The 24,759-nt window shown below is 33.0% G+C and overlaps 1 protein-coding gene across 1 annotated transcript in view; it reads right to left on the reverse strand.

Annotated features, from left to right (window-relative positions):
• The window catches only part of LOC124535707 (parapinopsin-like), a 56,181-nt gene that overhangs the window by 12,521 nt on the left and 18,901 nt on the right, over window positions 1–24,759 (reverse strand). Inside the window, exons 2-3 of the mRNA XM_047112017.1 lie at window positions 11,592–11,751; window positions 160–355 (exon numbers count right to left, since the gene is read on the reverse strand). Of these exons, the coding sequence (XP_046967973.1) occupies window positions 160–355; window positions 11,592–11,751 (356 nt within the window). The remainder of the gene's footprint in view (window positions 1–159; window positions 356–11,591; window positions 11,752–24,759) is intronic.

The raw sequence follows: 24,759 nt of genomic DNA on the forward strand, positions 1-24,759 counted from the left end.
ATTTTGGAGTTTATAGCAAACATACAGAAATACAGACGCGGCCGGGGACTTTGTTTTATAATATGTAGTGATAGTGATAAAATTTAGCTGTAATTAATTACACAGATTATAGATTACAGTACATTATTTTCGACTAAATGGAACAGATTAAAAACTCACCTTATATTGGCAGCTTCGTTCACGTAATTTCCCCATCCCATCAATGGTGGCGTGGTCAGCGCCAGGGAGTAAGTCCAGATGAAGACCACTGACAGCGCAGCGCCTTTCGAAGTCAGATGCCTCGAGCTGAGTGGTCTGGTCACCATCAGATACCGCTCAAAGGATATGACTGTGAGGGTCGTGATGGATGTTATACCTGTAATGAAAACACGATGGTACCATTACATTTATACCGTACGAAGTTCCACCTCGACCAAAGAAGATTTATTTTTTTATACATCTTCTTTCTCTGATTTTTAATTATATGGAAACAGATCACGGTTTTTTTAGTGTAAAATATAGTGTTTTTATAGTGTATACATGTTTTAAAGAGCTGCGAAGTTGCTTTCGATATGTATTATGTACAGAATCGCAGACAAAATGAAAAAATATATATATACAACATTTTAGAATATGTAAGGGACAAGAAATAAAACTGTTGGAATAATGTTATATTAAACTACTAGCCCGGCTTCGCAAGGAAGGAAGGTACAATTCAAGCGCAAAAAAAAATATGACGTCACATTATAACTTCTAAAATTATCAGTGTTTCTCTAATATATTGTACATATAAAGCTTCAATGTATATATTAAAGAAAAACGCATCAAAATGAGCTGCGTAATTTTAAAGATCCAAGTATACAAAGAGACAGCGGGAAGCGACTTAGTTTTATACTATGTAATGCTAATGATACATAATAGAAAGAGACAGACAACGAAAAGAGGGAGAGGTCGCTTGGCATAACTTTAGCTGACGACCTCTGCCAGTTAAATTTACTGTAGACCATGTTAAATTCTTCGTTCTAAAACTTCGTTCAAACAATCTTCTATATACAAATAAGTGACCATTTACCATCATTTAAAATGAATATAAAACAAACATAATATTTTTAATTAATTATCAATTTACCTAATAATCCAATATCAATAAAAGTTAACGAATAACTTACTATTAATTTAATAAGTGTATCAAGGGATTACTTCGTATAATATATTGAAACAAATTATGTTTCGGAAAACAAATACCGTAAATGCCTTTAAGTAATTGACTACTTTCCAAATTCCAATCATATAAATTTGCTCTTCATGTAAAGTACGGGGGTCGGTGACATCTTGGAATTTGGCATTAAAGAATCACTTATTAATTAATACTAGCTGGCACACGACTTCGTTCACGTTTGAGTATAACAAAAAAGTTATTGTTGTAGTCTAAGTTACTCCTTATTAGATCCGCCAGTTAAACTCCCATAAGGAATGGTTAATATTTTTTACAGTACCAATCAGTGCCGTAAATTGCCTTTTCTAATATAAGCTGACCCTTTGCCTATTTTACTGTCTCACTCACTAATACTTAAACGCAGGTTCACTACTATCAATGTGTTGCCCATTAACGATGAACCCTAAACACAAATACAGTCGTGCGCTGCGCGAAAAATGAACGCGATGTATGTTTTTAATGATACTAGCATGTAAGTACGTTTGTATTGGAATCGAGTTCTAGGGGCTCAGCGGAATCTTAACAAAAGCAAAACAAAAAAACAATTGTCCTGCCCAGTCTGTCTATTCTTGCGCCCCCGAGAGTCTACGCCCTGTGCCTGGGCACCGGTGGCACCGCCCTATTTACGCCACTGGTACCAATGTCCGTATACCATCAGTTGGCCCAATAGCTCTGCATTTTTCATGTACAGGAACAAACAAATATACAATTACATGTGTATACAAATGACACATGGAGATGCTTGTGTATATATATAAATTTGTATTGGGGTATCGCATTGTAAGTACGGGTTTTTGAATTTTTGTCACGCAATGCAAGGAAGTGAATTCGCCGCTGAAAGTCACTAATTAAATTATATCGGAGAGGCGAGTAAAAAAGTATTCGAGTTTGAGAACAGAATTCGTAAATATGTTCGTTTAAATATGTATAGACTTCTCATGTTCTGTCATGATGATTTACTGGGTAATCTACAACAACAATAACAACAGTCTGTAAATTTCCCACTGCTGGGCTAAGGCCTTTGAGGAGAATATTCGGAACATATTACACCAAGCTGTTCCAATGCAGATTGGTGGAATGTACATGTGGCATAATTTAAATGAAATTAAACATATGCAGGTTTCCTTACGATAAATTATAAGCACAAATCAAGCACATGAATATTCAGTAGTGCTGGCCTGGGTTTGAACCCGCAATCATCAGTTAAAATGCACGCGTTCTAACCACCAATGGTTAGAACGCCATTTTGTCTATCCGGAGTGAAATATAACACAATATGTAGTTATCGATCTGATGTACATATATTAAATGCACAATGTATATAAGGCACTTAAATGGATAAGGATTGATGCTATATTGCCTAAAATGACTTCGACAATAAGCCATTATTTTTCGTAAAAAATAAAGGATGAAAAATTGTTATTGTGGCTTATCCTTAGGAGATAGGCATACACCATCGCCGACTTTTTTTAAGAACTTTTTTAAGGTGTACAATACTGTAGAGTGTACAGTACATTAATTTAATCTGGATTCAACCAGCGTTCGCAATGTAAACGCAAAAAAATGATAACTATAGAAACTTCTAAAGTTATCAGTGTTTTTCTACTATATTGTGCACTAGCTATACCCGCCCGCTTCGCTGGATATTAGTCGCAGAAAAATATTTTTTATTATTATTTATTATTTTTTATTTTGTAATTAATTACTGATCATCAACATTGTACAAATAATAAAGAAACAAATACAGAAACATTCGAGAATTAATCAAATTCTTAAAAAAATAGGCTCAGATTAGGCTCTCGATAGGCTGCAGATTAGTCATAACACCCATAAAATTATACGATGTTATATAGGTACGATAAAAAATTTAATTAAATTTCTATAGTCTGTAAAAGTTTGCATCAAACCAACACGTCCTCTTTTATCCGGTTCTATCGAATATCGATGTTATTACATTTACAACCTTGTCAATACTTGCTAACGTACGTCAAAGCATCCTGAGCATATTCGTGCATATGTCTTGGACTTCCACTGTACGAAGATCTTTACATGTCAACAATGAATTGTTAAAACAGTTGACGACACTTCAGAATATAGTTAGATTGATTATCTCTAATCATTATACGATACGCAAAAAAATCTATACAACTAACTCTTCGATGTCTCAGAGCCTGTCCTGAGAATATTATGATACAGTCCGAAATTATGTCCACCTATAATTAGATAATCGTAATAATTGTCATACGATTGATGTGTTTCAGCGATACCTTGATTGTTTTTGTGTCATTTAATGATAACAATACCTCGTATTGTAATTTCTGTACAGACAACTACAGCTGTGACTTCAGGAGCTACGGCAGCATTAAAATGCCTTTCGTGCTCTGCATTCAATGGCGTTCTATCTGCATTGATAATGACTTTGAATCATTTGTTGTTTCACCTTCTAGAGCAGTTTTAAAATCTTTAACTAAACATTTATTTTCATAAAGCATACCTACTCCTAAATTTAGCGATGATTTCTCGATTTGTTGTGGTACTGAACATGCATTGAAGATCAATCTTTTTCTACGTTGTCCATGGAATAAATGTCCAGAAACTGGAGATTTTATTTAGATACTGGAAGAAGTGAATCAATCATATGATACACTTTAAACGTAGACGCGAAATTATTGTATTATACAATATTTATTGCTCCCAATGATGTCATTTCAAAGCAAGAATTGTAATTTCTAATATACTTAAGGAAATATTCAGGCTCCTCAGTAGTTCCCGCATCGTAGATAAGAAGAGGTTCTCGTGGTTCAACCAGTTGTGGTAAATACATTTTGTCACTGGAGTAGCACTGTATGAACAGTTTATTTTAAACATCATAGCGTGACAATATGGGCATACTATATTCATTGAACCAATGAACACATCGGGATTTATTGAGATTGGTTCTAGTTCTTGACTTAGTCTATTTTAAGCGTCGATCATCCAGTCGTTAGGCTCGCTCGTCAGGTTTTTCAGTATCTCTTGATGAAGATCTGGAACTTGATCATTACGATGATTAACTGTTTTGGCAACTGTCAAAAAATAAATTCGGATTCTATTTGTTTCTAAACGTATTTCTTGTTGGTGTGTTGTTTCCGTAGCTCTTTTGGATGACGCTGCGCATATATTGTTGATGTTCCGATCTTTGTTTCTTCAATGGCATGGTGGTTTCTATTTATATAAATTTTTGATTCAATGATAATCAATGATTTTCATTTTTTATTTTATATTTTATACTTATCGGTTGATCGGCATAGAAATGTATCGTGATACTCGTAAGGGCCATCTGTTGGTTATTTTTAATAATACGGATGAAATAATCACTTTCCCTGTGAAAAAATACTTGTACGTACTCATTTTCGTGACAATCGGTTGATCGGTGTAGATGTATTTATATCGCAACGCTACCTGGTGGCGAGTTACATCAATGGGGATAGCATAATCTTTTTATTCATTTAATCTTAATGATCGATCAAATAGTTTCTGAGTTTATTGAAGACACACATACAAACACATCCACACATCATTTGCGCAAGTACATGGTTTTCCTGTATACCAATTTTTATAAAGATGCACGGTGCATCTGTTCTCGAGTTATAGCAGAACATACAGACACACAAAAATGTCTAATATGGTGAAAATTATGTCAGTCAATCATAAAAAGAATACATATGACGAATTACAACAAAAATAACTGTACAGAAAGACTCTAGAGATTTATATAGTAGTATAGATTTAGTATTCACGTGCTTTATTATTAGCGTATTTCATGTATAACTTTGGTGTTTCTATATCGATTTCTATGCTTCTTTTTTATGTAATAGTTAATACTAATAACTTTTTTAATTTGGGATGATTGAGAGTGTTATAAACGCAGGAATAGACAAATATAATCAGAAAGCTTCGAACTACTAAGCTATTGGGAGTGACACGTGTTATTGTGACTCAACCATAAAAGATAGCCAAAGGCTGTCATGGGATATTTTTTACATCATTTTAAGGAGAACATTTCCGTAATACACAATTTCTATGTAGCTTTAACCATAAAGGTTGTACACGCGACGGAAGCTTAAAATATGGAGTAACTTCTCCCGTTTTCTGACATTTCCCTTCACTGTTCTGTTCCTATTGACTGTAGCGTGATGAAAAGTATACTATAACCAGCTCAGAAGTATGAAAAATAATTGTACCAAGTTTCGTTAAAATCCGTCGAGTAGTTTTTGTTTCTATAGCGGTTATACGGACAGACAGACAGACAGACAAAAATTTTACTGATTGCATTTTTGGCATCAGTATCGACCCCTGATCACCCCCTGATAGTTATTTTGGAAAAATATTTCATGTACAGAATTGACCTCCCTACAGATTTATTATAAGTATAGATATGTTTTACACATAAACCTCTGCATTACACATCTAATTTCTCTTGAATCAATCTATCTATTAAAATAACAGTATCAAAATCTGTTCTGTAATTTGAAAGATCAAAGCATAAATAGAGACAGACAGCGGTAGGCGACTTTGTTTTATACTATGTAATGATGATGATAATGATGATGAGTAGGGGAAGACGGGAACCTTAGCGACACCTGGGCGAAGATGTCGCGTAAGATTATAATTATAAAATTTATTTCCTCATATTTTATCCTTGATGTAAGTATAATTTCCTACAGAACCCGCTTCTTTAGACGCTAAAATCATCTAATTATTACTAGACTACTCACAGAGAATCTCAAAGGGAAATTACGCAGGTTCCTCGTGTTAATATTAATATATTTTCTCTCAGCAACACTATGAAGGCTCAACTTTATACTAATCATGCAACTTTTGCCCTCGTCTTCATGGAATATTCAGCGCATTTCAACTTATTATATTACTAATTTCAGAGACATTGTTATATACTTTAAATGTTAGAGGGCGATTTTCTTCGTGTTTTTTTTTTTTGACATTGGACGTGCTCATCCAGTCGGTTGCTTTTGGCAATCCAAACTTGCGTATTTCGCGGATGATCATTGTCTCCCCGCAATATCCGCAGATACTAGATAGGTTCATCAAGGCTGCGGAGGCGACAAGAGCAGATATCAACTCTGATATAATAACACCCCAAATTGTGGTACAGAGGAATTTTTCAATTTACTTAGGTAAAGAAACGTGCTATCGGCCGGAGAGGATATTTATGTATCGGTAAGAGCAAAATGTGTTTTTATAATATTTGCTAATCGCTTTATTTTGGTGTTGTGGATGTTATAATTCGCCGCCAAGAACTTTTATTACCAAACTTATCTATACTTTAGTAAGAAAAAAAAGGGAACTAACTCGCATACCAAAATGTTTGGTATGCGAGTATCTCAACAAGAGTCCTTACAATTTCCAATCTTTGTATGTGTGCATGTCTCTGTCAGTGTTTATATGTGTACATCTGTGTGTCTTAGTCTGTGAATACTTTACAAGTGTATACGGCAAAGGGATAATATGTTGGAAGTTGGTGAAGTGTGGCTTAATTGGATACAAGATAATTAACTTTCAACATATATTCGAACTTCTCTTTATACTATAGGAAATTACTAAAACGATTTACTTATAAATACATTTTACTTTATATTTATTTTACAACTTGATGTATTGGCCTGGTTTGTTTCTGTACATAATGTCAGCATGGAAGTCCCAGCGGGATACAATATACAAAAGAGAATTCGTTTCACAATTGCCTATGTCAGGTTCTATTAATAACAAATACAGGAGTTATAACGATATAAAAGTACTTAATATTTATGACCGGTAAATGGATTTTATGAGTTAAAATGCATTAGAAGTACCCTATATAGTTACCCGATTTCAAAAATGGGTATCATAATCCGAAACAAGAATTTTTTCTAAGGAACATCTATAAATAGCAATTAATCACCCTTACAATGTTTGTCAAATTGTGGATGCAACACATTAAGAAATTTTCAAAAGAGCTAGGGTAAAGCTTTGCGCATGGTCAGAGAAGACCACGTGACACATTGTTATCTAAACAAATTGGATAAATAATAAAACGAATGACTATATACATTTAATCTCTTATTCTTTAACGAAACGTATTCTTTAACAGTTTTTTTTTTATGAAAAACTTAATCTACCTTAACGATCGCCTGGATAATTATGACTTAGGCGACATTTCAGAGAATCCTCAAATATAGCTTGGTTCATAGAAAACAAATTTGAGTAATAGGTCTTCCAATTAATTATATTAATTTCACTTCTGCCCTATTTCACCTACAGAAACTATGTCAAGGGATTATCTATTCGAAGCCAACTAGTGTCCCCAGAGATCATATGAGTAAATCTTACTATGGAGCAATTGTTGAGGAGTTTGTCTAGGTATTTTTAGTGATTAACATTATTCATGTTTCCGAAAAACATATCCGAATAAAATTAAATTTTATGTATTAAGGATATTATTTGGATACCAGGTAAAAAAATTTTTGTACCTTATTTATTTTGTATCTTATTTCGTAATACGTACCCAGACGAGATCGGGGTTTCATATATACGTCACTGTAAGATTACAAAATTCTATATAAATATAGCGAAAATAATACGTTAAATTGCATTCATATTTCACAGTTCACAATATTTCGACAGATTAAAATCTGTTGCGTCAGATTGTAATCTAACGAATTTTGTAATCTCACGGTGACATACACACTGGGCATAGAGCTCTTAATAACTTCTTGGAATTTCAATATCCTTTTCACCCTCACATATTACAGACCTTTTATCGAAACATTAAACTCAAATTTAAAGCAGTCGAACAAATACAAACCTCTTGAGTACTACTATTGTTAGTGAGATATTTCTGTTTAAGAATTTTCAGTAACAATAATGCTCTGGAAGTTGAAAACTCCCGTACCTTGGAAGCCGTTAGTTCTTCGCCTGAACTCTTTTCGATTATATTTGATTTGCAGACCCATCAGATTATGAGTCTGAGGGAATAAAGTGCATCTCTCTTCGCAAACACATCTATTAATACCTGTTGACTTCCAGGCAGGATATATTAATTTAAGTAATTGTATTAACTAACATGACTGTATTTTTTTAACTGTTGAAAAAGACTGAGTTTCTTGCCGGTTCTTCTCGGCAGAATCTACTTTCCGAACCGGTGGTAGCTTCACTTTATTGTTATATGACGATTCAAAAGATAATCCATCGTGCACAGGGCAGTAAAGGCAAAGTTCGTGAGGTAGCCTGCACTTCTCAGTTGAAATACTGCAAACTAACATTGGAGCAGCGATGTGGAAGCTCAAAAGCTAGATTTCTATTAATTTTAATGTAATGCTAGACAATTTTTAAATAATAAACTTCTAGGCGAGTCTGCTTTATCGCTAAAGTACCTACAAACTTAAGTTAATACAGCTTTAGAAAATAATTAAACAATTGAAAGGAACTTTCGCTTCATTAAGCGGAACGAAATGCCTGTTTTCTGAGAAGTTAAATCGTGTACCCACTATTTATAATAATTATTAAATTTGAACGGCCGAAATAGTCCTGTGGTTAAATCACCTTTACCAAAGTTGTGGGTTGAAAACTGGGTAAGCATGGTGAAAATTTGATATCCCTAATTTGATATTATAATTCATTTCTTACACGGCAGTTGATGAAATCGTGAGGAAACCTACATCAGTTGAATAGAACGTATGCCACATCCATTGAAGCAGCGTGGAAAAAGCTCGAAAAGATATCTTCAAAATTTAAAGGTCAGCGCAGTTGTGGGACATTTTGGTTATTCTCGTTATACTATTCTTAAAGAACAAACTTTATTTTGTATTAATTTTATATTTCCTATGTCAATTTTCCTAGTTACAAAATAGTAAGTTAATAATGCTAATACTGTGTTCATCCATCATACATTTTGTAATTACATAATGTAAATTTAAATTCAAATCATTTGATCGCCTTTATGTCAAAAACTTTTACATTTATTCTAATTAGTTAGAAAACCTTTAAATAAAACATATGTATAATTTACAAACAGATAAATTTAAATATGTAAAACAGGAAAACAGATTATACGAATCATAATTGCTTTTTTAAACTCGATAAAACAATACTCAACTTTGTATCACCAATGGTAATGGATGAATTAGACGATACAGGGGATAATCCTACTAACTTGTATTGATTGTGACAGGATCCCGGTTATATTGTGATTCGAATTAGACAATAATATGTTTCGATTTGATTGTGGTAACCAGATGACTTGTGAGTAGAATTTGTGTCTCACCCTTAAAACCGGAATACAACAATACATAATATGTAGTACGTAACAATAAATAATAATAAATAAATATGAGTCAACGTCACATACATTAATCTGATCACAATGTAAGTAGCTAAATCACTTGTGTTATGGAAAATCAGAAGTAACGACGGTACCATAAACACCCAGACCCAAAACAATATAGAAAACTAATGATAATCTGCATCGACTCAGCCGGGAATCGAACCCAGGACTTCGGAGCGGCGTAGCCATGAAAACCGGTGTATACACCATTCGACCACGGAGGTCGTCGATCGTAGTTGTTTGGCGGAATATCTGATAAATGGGTAGCATCTACTTAATCGGACTTGTTCAATAGTCTACCGCCGAATAAAAAATAAACTAAGATAACCTGTTAGTTCCATTTATGTAAAATAAGTATCCAATTTGAATATGGATCCCAAATTTGTAAAAAGTCGTCCAATAATAATAAAAGTTGTTCAAATTGGTTGGTTTCAGATAACCTTGTCCTTTTGAGTATATTGTTTTGAAATATTAATGTTACTGATACACAAAATATTGATTTAAAAAGTGTAGTTCATATTGAATATTATTCAATAAAAATCAATACAATACTTTGAATCTTACTAACTTAAACCCGGTCTTTCAAAACGACATAATTTTATTACGTCGCAAACAATAATCAAAAATCAAAATCAAAATAAACTTTATTCAAGTAGGCTTTTAGAAGCACTTTTGAATCGTCATTTTACAATTAAGTGAAGCTACCACCGGTTCGGAGAGTAGATTCTACCGAGAAGAACCGGCAAGAAACTCAGTAGTTACTCTTTTTCAACATTTAAAAAATACAAAGTAAAGTTAGTTAAAAACAATTATTTAAATTAATATATCCTACTTGGAAGTCAGCATTGTGTTAAAGCTGATTATAAATACCTTTAGGGCAACTGATCGTATAGATAGGTAGCTAATGATTCAATTATCCATAAAAACTAATTCCAAATTAAATTGATCAATGAAATATTGAACGAAGCTTCTATAATTCGAGTACAATCGAACATAACTGACAACCAAGAATTCAATTCTCTATTGAGATTGATAATTTTGACGACCTCCATGGTCGAGTGGTATGTACACCGGTTTTCATGGGTACGCCACTCTGAGGTCCTGGGTTCGATTCCCGACCGAGTCGATGTAGATTACCATTAGTTTTCTATGTTGTCTTGGGTCTGGGTGTTTGTGGTACCGTCGTTACTTCTGATATCCATAACACAAGTGCTTCAGCTACTTACATTGGGATCAGAGTAATGTATGTGATGTTGTCTTATCTTAATTTAACTATTAATTAATTGTATTTATCGAATCATAGTAGTTAATTTTATTATGCTGAGTTCTGATGTTTTAAATCTGAAATGATATGCTCGATGATGTTGCTGTCGCATAATAATCTAAATTCAATGACTCACAGCTAAACTAGCTCGGTTTTATTGCTGCATACGAACGTCAGCAGTGCTAAGCTAAATTGCTAGATAAATATTCGGGTATAGTTATGATTTGCATGCTGAACAATGTCTACGTATCAGGTGAAACTATGATACACTCGCTGTATCAGAATGGTTCAACAAGCTCTAATTTATTCCCTCTTGAGAATTCCCTTTACCAGCAGGAATATATTATCGGCAAGCACTTTATGTTACAATCAAACAACTAAGTATCAAACAGAAAATAGACCTAACGATTTTAAGTTGTAGTAAAAATTTAACTTAAAATTTAACTGGGTCGAGATGGCCCAGTGGTTAGATCGCGTGCATCTTAGCCGATGATTGCGGGTTCAAACCTAGGCAAGCACCGCTGATTCATGTGCATAATTTGTCTTTATAATTCATCTCGTGCTCAGCGGTGAAGGAAAACATCGTGAGGAAACCTGCATGTGACAAATTTCATAGAAATTCTGCCACATGTGTATTCCACCAACCCGCATTGGAACAGCATGGTGGAATATGTTCCAAACCTTCTCCTCAAAGGGAGAGGAGGCCTTTAGCCCAGCAGTGGGAAATTACAGGCTGTTGTTGTTGTTTGTTGTTTTGTAAAAATTTAACTTACCGAGTAAGGCCATGAAGAAACCGTACAGCACACACATGGTGTGTCCAAAAACCCACCGATGGAATAGCGCAGAGATGAGTGTTAGAGGATTACCAAGCACTGATACCGAGAAATCTGAGCAGACAAGGTTGAACAGTATGATATTCAGCGGTGTCCATAACTGTAAAGAAAAAAAAAGGATTAAGTCATCTGGAAGTACTGTGTCATTGATAATTTTGTGTGACATAACATAATTTGTACATATATGAAATAATACGGATATATTTCTATTAATTCTATTGAAATCATCAAAGTATAGGAGATAATGTCGTAGGGCAAGCCCTTTTAATGGAATTCTTTGATGCTTGGGGATTACAAGCGATTAAAGCTGTGAAGGTGTTTTTCACCTTTTTATCTAATTTGATTATTTTTTCTTGTAAAACGTTATCCAAATTACGAATTGGTGAAATGTCAAGTGAGTTTGATGAGTGAAAAAGAGTTGTTCGTGACAACTATTGTTGATTTAAGAACGCTGTCTTACGCATATAAGTTAATTTTCAATGATGTATTTTGTATTGGAAAATAGGTTTTCATTTGTCTTCTCATACATATATTACATGTTGGAACATACGAAGTTAAGAAGATCCAGGTTGAAAGTACTTATTCTGAAATTTTCTATTGACTCATGTACTAGATAAATTACTAGATTTTAATTGATCAGAAAACAGGTACTTAATTCTGACGTTTGGTATTCTGTGAATAAAATGGCGAAGGAAAAAAGTAATGTTGTTTATTCTTTTAAAAAATAGGACTTAAAGCCAATATACACGCATCGTTTTTGGAAGAATTTAATTCACATCCCACTCGTAAAATATTGATAGACTATCCTATGTATTTATTTTTATTGATGACGCATAACACATTGTGATATTTCACACTCGTGTTTTGCAGTGAGTTACGAGTTTTGTTCTTACGGAATATGGCACTACATAAATCGATCAATCAAGAAAAAATATAGAATCTGCTGACATTATTCGTGTCTGGTTTATTTCAGGTAATATTGTTATCCTTCTGAAAACGAAATTGTCGTTTAGTCCCGAAAAAATGTTTGTTTACTGGACCAAGTTAGGAAACTGGAAAATTAATTAAATTTATTCCGAAAATAATCGGCACTTGAAAAAATATTGGTTTAATTGAAAGCTACGGACAAAACGAAACGATTTGAATAACCTTACTACCATTTGAAACTAAAACCGTTCGAACTAAGTTGGATAAAAATACGTGTACTGATGTTGCCAGTTAATTTAGTTAAAAAAAAAACCATTTTATTTGCAAATAAATTAAAGAACAACAGCATTTTGTTAGTTTAATTCATTTGTTAACTAATTTCTTTTTTTGTACTAGGACATGTAACATTTTATTTTTGGTCCAAGTATTTTTTATGCGTAATATGACAAGAATTGATTGACGCGTGGGTTAAATGACCGAAATATAGCAAGGAATACATAATGTATTATACGGCTTACTCCGTAAGGAGACTTAAGCCTTTCTTTGTATTTGAACGGCTTTTTAAAAAGGCAAAAAAGAGCAGATTGCTTGAGAGATAATACAATACGAGAGTATATGATAAGGACCTGACTAGAAATAAGAATAAAATTAAACGAAATATAAACAGGATTAGTAAAACTACGTTTAAAAGTCATTTAGGGCTAGCAACCCGCCCCGGCTTCGCACGGGTGCAATACTGATACTAAATATACTACAGAATTTTTTTATTTACGACATCACATTACAAACTTCTAACATTGAAATTTTATCTTTACTATATTGTCCATGTATTACATAGAAAAACCTGACTGTCGAATCATTCTATCTATTAAAAAAACTGCATCAAAATTCGTTGCGTAGTTTTAAAGATTTAAGAATACATAGCGATTTTGTTTTAAACTGTTTAGTGATTATACCTATATAATGAAAGTATATGCACAGCCCAAACCGTTGGGTCAAATGGGTTGAACTTTTTTACGATATTTTTATGGTATACAGATGAGAGATTTTACCAAAATTCATCTCTTAAGAAGGGTATATAGTGGTGGAAAGTTTGTATAGAAATGTCTTTTTTTTAATCTTTATTTGAAAAGAGGCTTTAGTCGCTGAGCGACTATGTCATCCCCATCGTTCTAATTTACAAATCACTAACTTCTTACCTTAATTAATTTGATTATCATAGAGTACAAACTAATGGCCAGTTTGGATGAAGGATTAGACAAAATCAAATTACATAACCCAACACCATGTAAATTAATATCAAATTCTAATTCTAATGTATCACGTTCAGCTACAATCCGAGCACACTCCAATGCTTGAAAAACATCTTCCCTTTTATTGCATAATGAACAATTAGGAGATTGTACGGTTGTATAGAAATGTCATAGTTCTGATTTATGAACAATGAAAATTAAAACTTAAGTTTTAGAACCAAAATAGCCTTTTGCATCTTAACCAGATTCAAACCCAGGCAATCACCACTGAATTTTCATCTGCTACATTTGTGTTTATAATTCATCTCGTGCTCGGCGGTGAAGGAAAACGTCGTGGTAAACCTGCATGTGTCTAATTTCAACGAAATTCTGCCACATGTGTATCCACCAGCCCGCATCGGAGTAGCGTGGTGGAATATGCTCCAAACTTTCTTCTCAAAGAGAGAGGAGGCCTTGGCCCAGCAGTGGGAAATTTACAGGCTGTTATAGTACTGTACTTAGGTTTATGTTAATACATGACAACAAACTGATTTTCTTTTTGAATTTGTATACTGTGTCATTATAAATAACAGATCATTAACCTTTGTCTACAAATCGTTCCCCAAATGTGAGACGCGGCAAAACTTTTTCGTTCATAATCTGATCCAACCCCGATATCAAAGAACAAAGGTAAATCATTATTTCCAGAAATTTCCAAGGCCGTTCTGTAGAAAATGATTGTTGATTCCTTTAGTCCGTAACTTTTGTACTTCGTATGACATATATTATGTATTCAATGGAAAGTAAATCGCAAGAATCACACAGTGAAGTAGGTAAGGCCTCCTCTCCCTTTGAAGGTTTGAAGATAATTCTATCACATTACTCAAAAAAGATAAATAGCAAAACTTGTGGATATATAGCAGATTTCATCGATAGATCGAAAATAGGCGCAGGCAGATTTCCTTTACTACAGAGCACAAACTAAACACGCGGTATTAGCTAGGATTTGAACTCTCTATAATTGTCGTATGGCTTTGTGAAAGCCCGTCTGGGCACTGGTATCCACTCATCAGATATTCTACCATTGAATATGAAAACATAAGCACTATGAGGGTAGCATTTTCTTAAAGAAAAAACCCTGTTTAAAATTAATGAAAATAAGTTGAACTAACGTTGTATTACGACTTAAAGGGTGAGTGAAACAATGACTTAAACCAAACAATTAGTTTACGTTGCTATAAGCATGTTTAAATTTTCGCGATTATTACACATTTAAATAAAACTAATTATAACGGTACGGTGTACCCGTGACCACGAACACTGCAAAGTGCTCGAAACGTCGGGATGTTTTAAAAATAATTAATATACGCGATTCATCCGTTATAATTAGTTTTATTTAAATGTTTAAATTAATATTAAAAATCAGTCATTTTGTTTATTTCCATCGGCCTAATTGGAGTTCTAATTCTTCAAAGAAATCTTGTTTTCCAAGTCTATGTTACAGAAATTACACTTCGGCAAATGCTTTTTAATAGATTATTAATGATCTTACGAGATTAAACTACTGAAAGTTTTGACTTATTGTGTAAAAAAATCGTTACATGATCATCAAATATAATTAAAATTACAAATGTTAAAATGTTGGACGACTTATTTTGGAAAAATAAGTGGATAATTCCTAGATATTTTATATATACGTAAGCTTATCATTTTCAGAGACGTAACGCTAACACTTCACTTTCAAACTAATGAGATGTTACGTCAGCTATAGGTGTTTTCTGTGTCAGTAATTAATAAGCGGTTTGAAATTATTATATAATAAATTGTATTCCAATTGGAATACAAAAGGTAATTAACTTTGTATGGAAACAAAGAACGTTGTTATGAGGATGGATTTTATAAAAAACAAAAAAGATGATTTATTTTAAATAGAGGTTCTAGTTTGTCCCTAATTGAATAGTTTTTATTGCATGAAAATCGTTATTTTTGCATAAATATAATTTCATTTATTTTCACCAGCACTTTAACAATCACTCCATTGAAATTAAACATTGTACAATTAGATATAGTTAGGAAGTTGTTTATTTCTAGCAATTTAATCATGTAGTTATCAAGCACATATATTTTTATTCCACCGATCCTCATTGGAAATCAAATCTTCTCCTCAAATTAAAACGCTGTTAATGTAAATGTAATGTAATTAGATATTTTGTAATTTATATTTAACACCAGTCAAAGTCTCAACGCTTAAAAAAATTATATAAAAGCGTTTTCTTCATTGAAAGCATCCAACAAATGTTTGAAATCAAAATTAATATACACTTCGTGTATCAATCAAATTAATGCGAAATAACTTAAAACTAAATACTTGACATTTTGTAATACGGCTATTGTAATAATCCTTTGAAAACGTCAAAAGTCAAATCTAGAACTGAAGCTCAATTAGTTTAACTAGTATTTTTGGCGATGCTTCTAAATGTACGGGTGATTTTCATTTATAAAATGAAAATCACCCGAAATTTATAAAATTATATAAAACCTCTTTCGTTTTCTTAGTGTGAGGTAGCTTTATTTATAATCTGTATACACGATAAAGATACTTAAAAAAATATTGATTAGTATTAAAAATATATGATCTTGAATAAACAAATTAAATTAAAATTATGACCCCAAGATTGCTAAGGGCGTATCGATTTTCTCGACAAAGATAATATATCTACAACTAGCTGTTTCTAGCAATGTAATGAAGCAAATGTATATTTAGTTATGATAATAAATCTAAAAAATAATTAAAATACTTGTATAAACTCAGTTATTCAATATTCAATGAATAAAATGTTATATAAACTGTGACCTAATCTCGGAATACCACAGAAGGGAATCGTCACCAATATTTATGAAACTTTAGTTGTCAAACTATTATTGTACATGACGTAATTAACGAACGAAATAAAAATTTCGCATGCACGCGTTCTAACCACTGGGCCATCTCTGCTCTCTAGTTCTTCTAGTTAAGTATATTGAAAAAAAAAAAAAAATTATGTATTGCATCGTTATCAGTCCTTAAATAGTGTGAAAAATTTTAATTGATTGGTTAGTTCAGCTTGATGGGACTCGGAAAGCTAATTAATATATCCGGAATAAAGAATAAAAAAATGTAAAATATCTAATAAATTTGTTTTGCATGAATCTATTGAAACTTATCCAACAAATGATATTTCAATAAACATTATTTATTTATGAGTATTTCAATTAAGCTGGTGTTATAGAAACACACAAGTGTTTATGAATGTATGTTGTTTAATCAAAACATTTTGCCTTAAAGAATTGAAATAATTAATTACATTTTGAGGTTATGATGAAATATAAAAGCAACTTAGAAAGGCGCGCCCGCAAAAGTTGTCTAGAAAGATATAACATTGTCAAAATGGAGCTACAGATATGTATAATATGTTTTATTATGTAACGTAATTTTGAAGTAATTACACAAATTCTGCTTCAAGCGATCCTTCAGACCGTAACCAACGGTCTACCTCAGACGCGAGAATACAGTTACATTACATCCCTATGAATAGATCTTTAAAACTACGCTACGCTACGTTACTTGGTGGTGGGGCTTTGTGCAAGCCCGTCTGGGTAGGTACCACGCACTCATCAGATATTCTACCGCGAAACAATAGTACCGGTAATGTTGTGTTCCGGTTTGAAGGGTGAGTGAGCCGATGTAACTAGAGGCACAAGGGACATAACATGTTAGTTCCCAAGGTTGGTGGCGCATTGTCGATGTAAGGAATAGTTAATATTTTTTACAGCATTAGCATCATTAGTGATGGTGACCAGTTACCATCAGGTGGCCCATATGCTCGTCCGCCAATCTATCCATAAAAAACTACGTAATCGATTTTGATGCGATTTTATATATTAATAGATAAAGTGATTCTCGAGGAAGGTTTTTCTATATAATGCATCGACAGATTAGTAAAGAAACACTGATAATTTTAGAAGGTTCTAATGTGATGTCGTAAATAAACAAATTCTGTAGTATATTTATTAGTATCAGTATTGCACCCGTACGTAGTATTGTATAAAAAAAACTCGCCTTCGTTTTCGTGTTTTGGCTGGGATGGCACACAAAAGCCTATGCCTATTCATACCAAGTTTCATAAAATTCGGTTGAGTATAGATTGTTCTGTTCTCAGATATTTTTAACTTTGCCGATTCAAAGATTTTAATCATTTGTACATTGGTAAAGAAGGCATATTATTCAATACAAGATTATATAAATAAATAAATAAATAAATGAGACAACATCACATACATTACTCTGTAATGTAAGTAGCTAAAGCACTTGTGTTATGGAAGATCAGAAGTAACGATGGTACTACAAATACCCAAACCTAAGATAACATAGAAAACTAATGACAATATACATTGACTCGGCCGGGAATCGAACCCGGGACCTCGGAGTGGCGTACCAATGAAAACAGGTGTATACACTACTCGACCACGGAGGTCGTCAGATATATGACAATAAAGCGTGCACCTAATATTTGTTGACTTTCATATTATTTAACTAATATAATTTTGTATTTTTAAATGTTGAAAACGAGTACTACTGAGTTTTTTTGCCGGTTTTTCTCAGTCACTTACTACTATAATAGTTCGATGATTCAAAAGTAATTGTAAATTTTTATTTTTTGTGAGTTACTTCCAAATACGTAATATTAATATAGATCAGTAAATTCTATTTAAATATGTAATATTAATATAGATCAGTAAATAGAAACTAGCTATCGAGCCTTTAAAGTTTTCAAGCTTAGTTTATATTTCAAGGCTCGTTAAAAGATCACAAAGAAACCAGCATGTGTCCGGTAAAAATCTTCATATATACAATTTACCAACCCGCATTGGCGCTTTGAAAAACGAGGCCTAAATCCAGTAGCAGCAAGAGCCTGTCAGAGAGTGTTTTATTTAATATTTTTTTTTATTTGGAATGAGTACTTTAATGAGAGATCGCTTCATAAGGGGATTTGATATATGACAATTTAATCCGTGCCTCCTCGGATACCGTGGTTTGTATTTACAAACTATTAAGTTACACTAATTAACTATTTAGTTACATTAATAGGAATAAGTTAGTTAAAGCGGGCTAGATCCGGACACATACCACTATGTAAGTTTAAGCATCTGATGAGAAAAAGTAACAATCCCAATTGTGAGGTATGTGGTGTACTAGAAGGTGTTTCACACTTGTTGTTGGCATGTGTCTGTAACCATAGTTTGAGAGACACGCTGAAAAATGAAGTTAATTTAAATTTATTTAATATAGATGTTTTTAACTCTATTCTTCTAGTATTTCTTCAATTAGAATATATGAATTTGTTTGTAATTCTCTCAAAATTTAGTCCTACCTTTTTTTTATTGTATTTAGCGTGTAACGATGGGGCCGACATATGTGCTGTCTAGAAAGACCCCTTAAAAATACAAAAATAAATTTAGAAAAAAGTACATTGGTAATAAGTTTTTCTACAAATTTCAGCGCTTTAAAATGATTAACCGACTTAGTATAAAAGTACATCAATTCGGTTGATTTTCAACCGACTTCAAAAAGGAGGAGGTTATCAATTCGTCTGTATTTTTTTATTTTTGTTACCTCATAACTTTTCACTGGGTGGACTTTGATAATTTATTTTTTTCCGATGATGGTATCCGTATGAAAACGACATAAGTCTTAAATTAGCATTATGAATATGCGCGACAAATAGGTGAATAACTGAAAATCACGTTAACCAATTTTGATGATTTTTTATACAGGATATACTTCAAGGGTAGTTTGGCGAAAGTTTGGTAAGGTTCTGAGCATAGGATCCATGACAAAATAACGGAACGGAAGCGAACGGAACAATTCTGGGGAGCACGTTAGCGATACTCGGTCGAATCTTTTATATTTATAGTTTATTTGGATATTTGGGTCACCTTCCGTAATGTGGTTATGTTTATGTAATTATCATGGTCAAATATTATAATCAACTAGCTACCCACCCCGGCTTCGCACGGGTGCAATACTGATACTAAATATACTACAGAATTTGTTTATTTACGACATCATATTGCAAACATCTAAAATTATTAGTGTATAAATACATGAACAATATAGAAAAGAATTCTATATTGTTCATGTATTATATACACAAATGTTCCCCTTGAATTACACTATCTATTAAAAAAAACCGCATCAAAATCCGTTGCGTAGATTTAAAGATATAGGGACAGAGAAAGCGACTTTGTTTTATACTACGTATTGATGGAACTCGTATACGGCTCACAGTTAGGGTGCGATATGGGGCAGAATTTCTTCGTATCTTTAATCAAATTTTGTGTATGTGATGTGATGTCATATGATGTACGACATATATTAGCTCTTTTGCAAAGTTTTTTTACTGAGATCGATTACAGCTCTTTCGAGGGTGGTACCTTGTAGTTTAATTCGCATGACGTATTCAAGCCGCATTTTCGAAAGTCTATTCTTACTTTATTCGAAAGTTTCTTTTGAAATTGTCTCCGAAATAGTTTTTGATTCATATAAAAGGCGCGCTTAATCTATCCATATTTAGAAAAATTAGTTAGTCTACATCAGCTTCACTTAAAATCAAAAAATAAATAAAATTTTAACAAAAAGAAAAACAGACTTCAAACAAAACACTATTTAAAAATGCACTAAAAAGTAATAAAAATAATTTCGTATTTAACATATTTTTAGAGTCCTCCTAGGTAAAATGAAATGAAAAATATTAGACTACTTAAAAGTCGATTTACGATTATATAATGTTGTTATAATTATTGCTATATTTGGATTCTGATTCTGTTTCAACATGTTCATTTTTGCAGATAAAACCTCGTTTTGACTATTTGAGTGTAGTTAAATTTATTAGTGCTTACTAGTTGAATGTATGAATCGTCTAAAAAGTTAAATGCGGAAAACCTTCCTGCTGCCTGGCAACACCGCGCCTCTCTCTCTCACTCATACTTCTTCCCTATATCTTATCTCAATAGTAATGATTCCATAAAAAACCATAATATTGACGCATTCATGCGCTTATGCTACAAATGTTTATTATATAAATTCATCAACTTAATTCCTTTCAGTGTGTTTTGTATTTACTTTAATGGCAACACTTTTCGTAAAACAGTATTTTATAATTCTAAGCACAACATTCTCGGGAATTCCCCTGATAGCGCAAAATTAGTTTAGAGGTGACCAACAAGTTAGCTGCTTAGCTTCAAACAAAATCCACCTAGATAAATCTTTGACATGGAAATATTAGTATAATAGATAATAAAAACTACCAGTTGAAAGAAAACCCCAAAATAATACTCAAAATTTTAGCTAGCTCGACTGTATAAAAAGTGGCACATACAAGTACTTCAATAAGCCAATTATGGTTTGGTATTTTCAAAAATTCACTTTCAAATTTTCTGACTTATATGATTTATATGATTATATGAAATATTATTTCTAAGGTTCACTTATATGTAGGCGGATGAAGAAATGTACCCAATAGTAAGAGGTCACTTACGCCCATAGACATTGACAATACGCCACCAAGCATGTGAACTAAGATGTTATGTCATTTTGCCTTGAGTATCTGGCTTACTTACCCTTCAAACATATGATGTATTCACAATATATGATGAATTCTTGGTACAGACTACACACCTAATGACAAGTGGTCACCATCACCCATAGACAATGACGCTGTAAGAAATATTTACTATTCCTTATATCATCAATGTACCACCAACCTTGAGAACTAAGATGTTATGTCTCTTGTGCCTGTAATTATACTGGCTCACTGACCTTTCAAACCGGTACACAACAGTATTCGGATTACTGTTGTTTGGCGGTAGAATAACTGATGAGTGGGTGTTACCTACCCAGACGGGCTTGCGCAAAGCCCTACCTAGTATCTTAAGGGTTCAAGCTCACGCAAGCACCATTGTATTTTTTGTGTTGTACTTAATTTGGGCTTAAAATAAATCTCGTTGTTTACCACTAAAGAAAACCGTCAAGTAACATGTACATATCGTTTGCAAATCTGGCACATGTGTATTCACCATAGTATTGGAGCAGCGTCGTCGAATAAGTCCTAAACATTATCCTCTCCTACATTCAAGGTCGTAGAAAATTGACTTTATATAAAAGTTAAAGAGGATTACTTGATATGTTCTTCGTACAATCGAGTTTTTACTAAGTCTTTATATCAATGCTTTTAACATTTTAATAAGATTTTAAAAACTTTTGTCTACTTAGCGCATGCGTAAATAAGACAATCCTGAAACTTTTTCGCACCAGAAATGTTTATTTATAATAGAAGTGAAATATATAGCGTTGTACAACAATAGACATTATTTTTTTTCCTATACACAAAAAAACAACATAAACAAACTCGGCGAACGTTTCCTAGCTTGTGAATATGACTGTGTAAAATTATAAATCTAACGGAGATTTTTTTTATGGTATAGGTTGGCGGACGATCATATGGGCCACGTGATGGTAAGTGGTCAATATCACCCATAGACAATGACGCTGTAAGAAATATTAACTATTCCTTACATCGTCAATGTGCCACCAACCTTGGGAACTAAGATGTTATGTCCCTAGTGCCTGTTAGTTACACTGGCTCACTCACCCTTCAAACCGGAACACAACAATACTGAGTACTATTATTTGGCGGTAGAATAACTGATGAGTGGGTGGTATCTACCCAGACAGGCTTGCACAAAGCCCTACCACCAAGTAAAATGATCACAAGCTATCGCAATGAACTCTTCACTCCAAATAAAAAAGAAGAAAGATTTCATTCCGTATAATGTCAATGACCTAATCGTATAAAATGAGTTACTTATTTTGGCAACCCTGGTTGAACTATATAGGTACTGTATATAAGGTAGATGTTGAACTATATATAAGGTATTAAAATTAAGAGCTTAACCCTAGTAAATACCAACTTAAGAACTTGCAAGCACAATTCAGAAATTATCGTCATAATTTGCAGTTGGCTGCTGAAGGTCGACAAGATGATAAGGGTCTGACTTTCCTTCCTTTATTTTACGGTGTTATTCGTTATATCTTGAATAAAGAATTCAATTTTGTAATGTCTTTACCAACCTTTTTTCTTGGGCTTGTGTTACATATTCGTGTTTTTTTTTTTATAAAACAGTTTTGCGCATTGTGAATTATGAGCGATTGTGATCACATACTTAAGGTGGCCTATACGACAATCTATATGTACTACAAAAAAGAATTTTTATAGTACATATAGACATGTTCTTATGATACCTGCCTCGACCTTGGTAGAACTTGTACCAAGCTGCTTAATAACTAATAAGATTAACAGTTACATTTTTTTTAAACTAAATAAACCTATTAATATATTTCAAAATAAAAAATCCTTTTATAAATAAGATTCCTTAATTTCTTACAGATATTATACGCCATTCTTACAGCTTAAGTATAAAACAGACGTCAATTAACAATTAACTCTATTGCCAATTAACTATTTATATAAAACGCTTATCGAAACAATAACAACCTCATTCAGACTTTCAAGCCCTATTCAGATCTTGAGACGTTAGAGATTCGTTAAAATTACAAATCGATTGAGGTAAGTACAGCTGTTGGTAAAAAACCTAATACGCCTACTGCTGTCGTATTCGTAAACGAAAAGGATATTTTTTACCATTACACATAAGTTACCACATTAAATATAAAGAAAATTTGGCGACAATTTAAATCTATGTTAAATCGTAGGGAACTGTAGAGTATTCGCTTCGATTTTGTATTAAAAGAAAACAATTTGTGTGTCAAGTTAGTTTTTATTGAATCAATATATATTGGACAACATCACATACATTACTCTGATCCCAATGTAAGTAGCTAAAGCACTTGTGTTATGAAAAATCAGAAGTAACGAAGGTACCACAAACACCTAGACCTAAGACAACATAGAAAAGTAATGAATTTTCTACATCGACTCGGCTGGGAATCGAGCCCGGGACCTCGGAGTGGCGTACCCATGAAAACCTAATTATTAATGAATAAATAGCGAGATTATTTTCATAATTTTCACACATAGAGCAAAGCATTATAAGGTTAGGACACTTCTATTTGATTCGATACAAAAATATTGACCCGTTATAAATATAAGGCCACGTGAATTTTCGTTATAATAAGCCTGGCGGAGACAGACCCACGTGACTTATATTAGACTTTGGTAGCCTGAAGCTTGTTGTTCTAATACCGCTACAGACTAATATTAAATATATTTTAGTCCTATATATTTATAATATACAATATTGCATAAGTATTTATCACTGATATTTAGAAAGTTGATCCGAAATGGCCCAGTGGTTAGAATGCGTGCATCTAAACCGATGATTGCGGGTTCACCGCCGGTAAACATCACTGAATATTAATGTGTATAATTTGTGTTTATAATTCATGTCGTGCTGGGCGGTGGAGGAAAACATCGTGGGGAAAACTACGACAATAGCCTGTAAATTTCACACTGCTGGGCTAAGGCGTCCTCTCCCTTTGATGAGAAGGCTTGGAACATATTCCACCATGCTGTTTCAATGCGTATTGCTGGAATAAACATGTAGCAGAAACTCTGTAAAAGTAGACAATCCGCAGTCATCGGGTCAGATGCACGTGTTCTAACCACTGGGCAAACTTGGTTTCCTTTAGTCATTTATTTCAAATAGATAGATAAGGTCCAGTAAACTTGTAGTATCAAAATAGCAATCAACAGACAAGTTACTAACAACAGTAACAATTCGAAGTTATAAAATAGACTGCACCGACAATAGTTTGCCTGGGGCACGGCTTTATACATTCATCCAAAACTGTTTGCCAGAACTATGCATACTAATAACATAAAATAGTAAAT

Source organism: Vanessa cardui, chromosome 15 (genome assembly GCF_905220365.1).
Source record: "Vanessa cardui chromosome 15, ilVanCard2.1, whole genome shotgun sequence".
Lineage (NCBI taxonomy): Eukaryota > Metazoa > Arthropoda > Insecta > Lepidoptera > Nymphalidae > Vanessa > Vanessa cardui.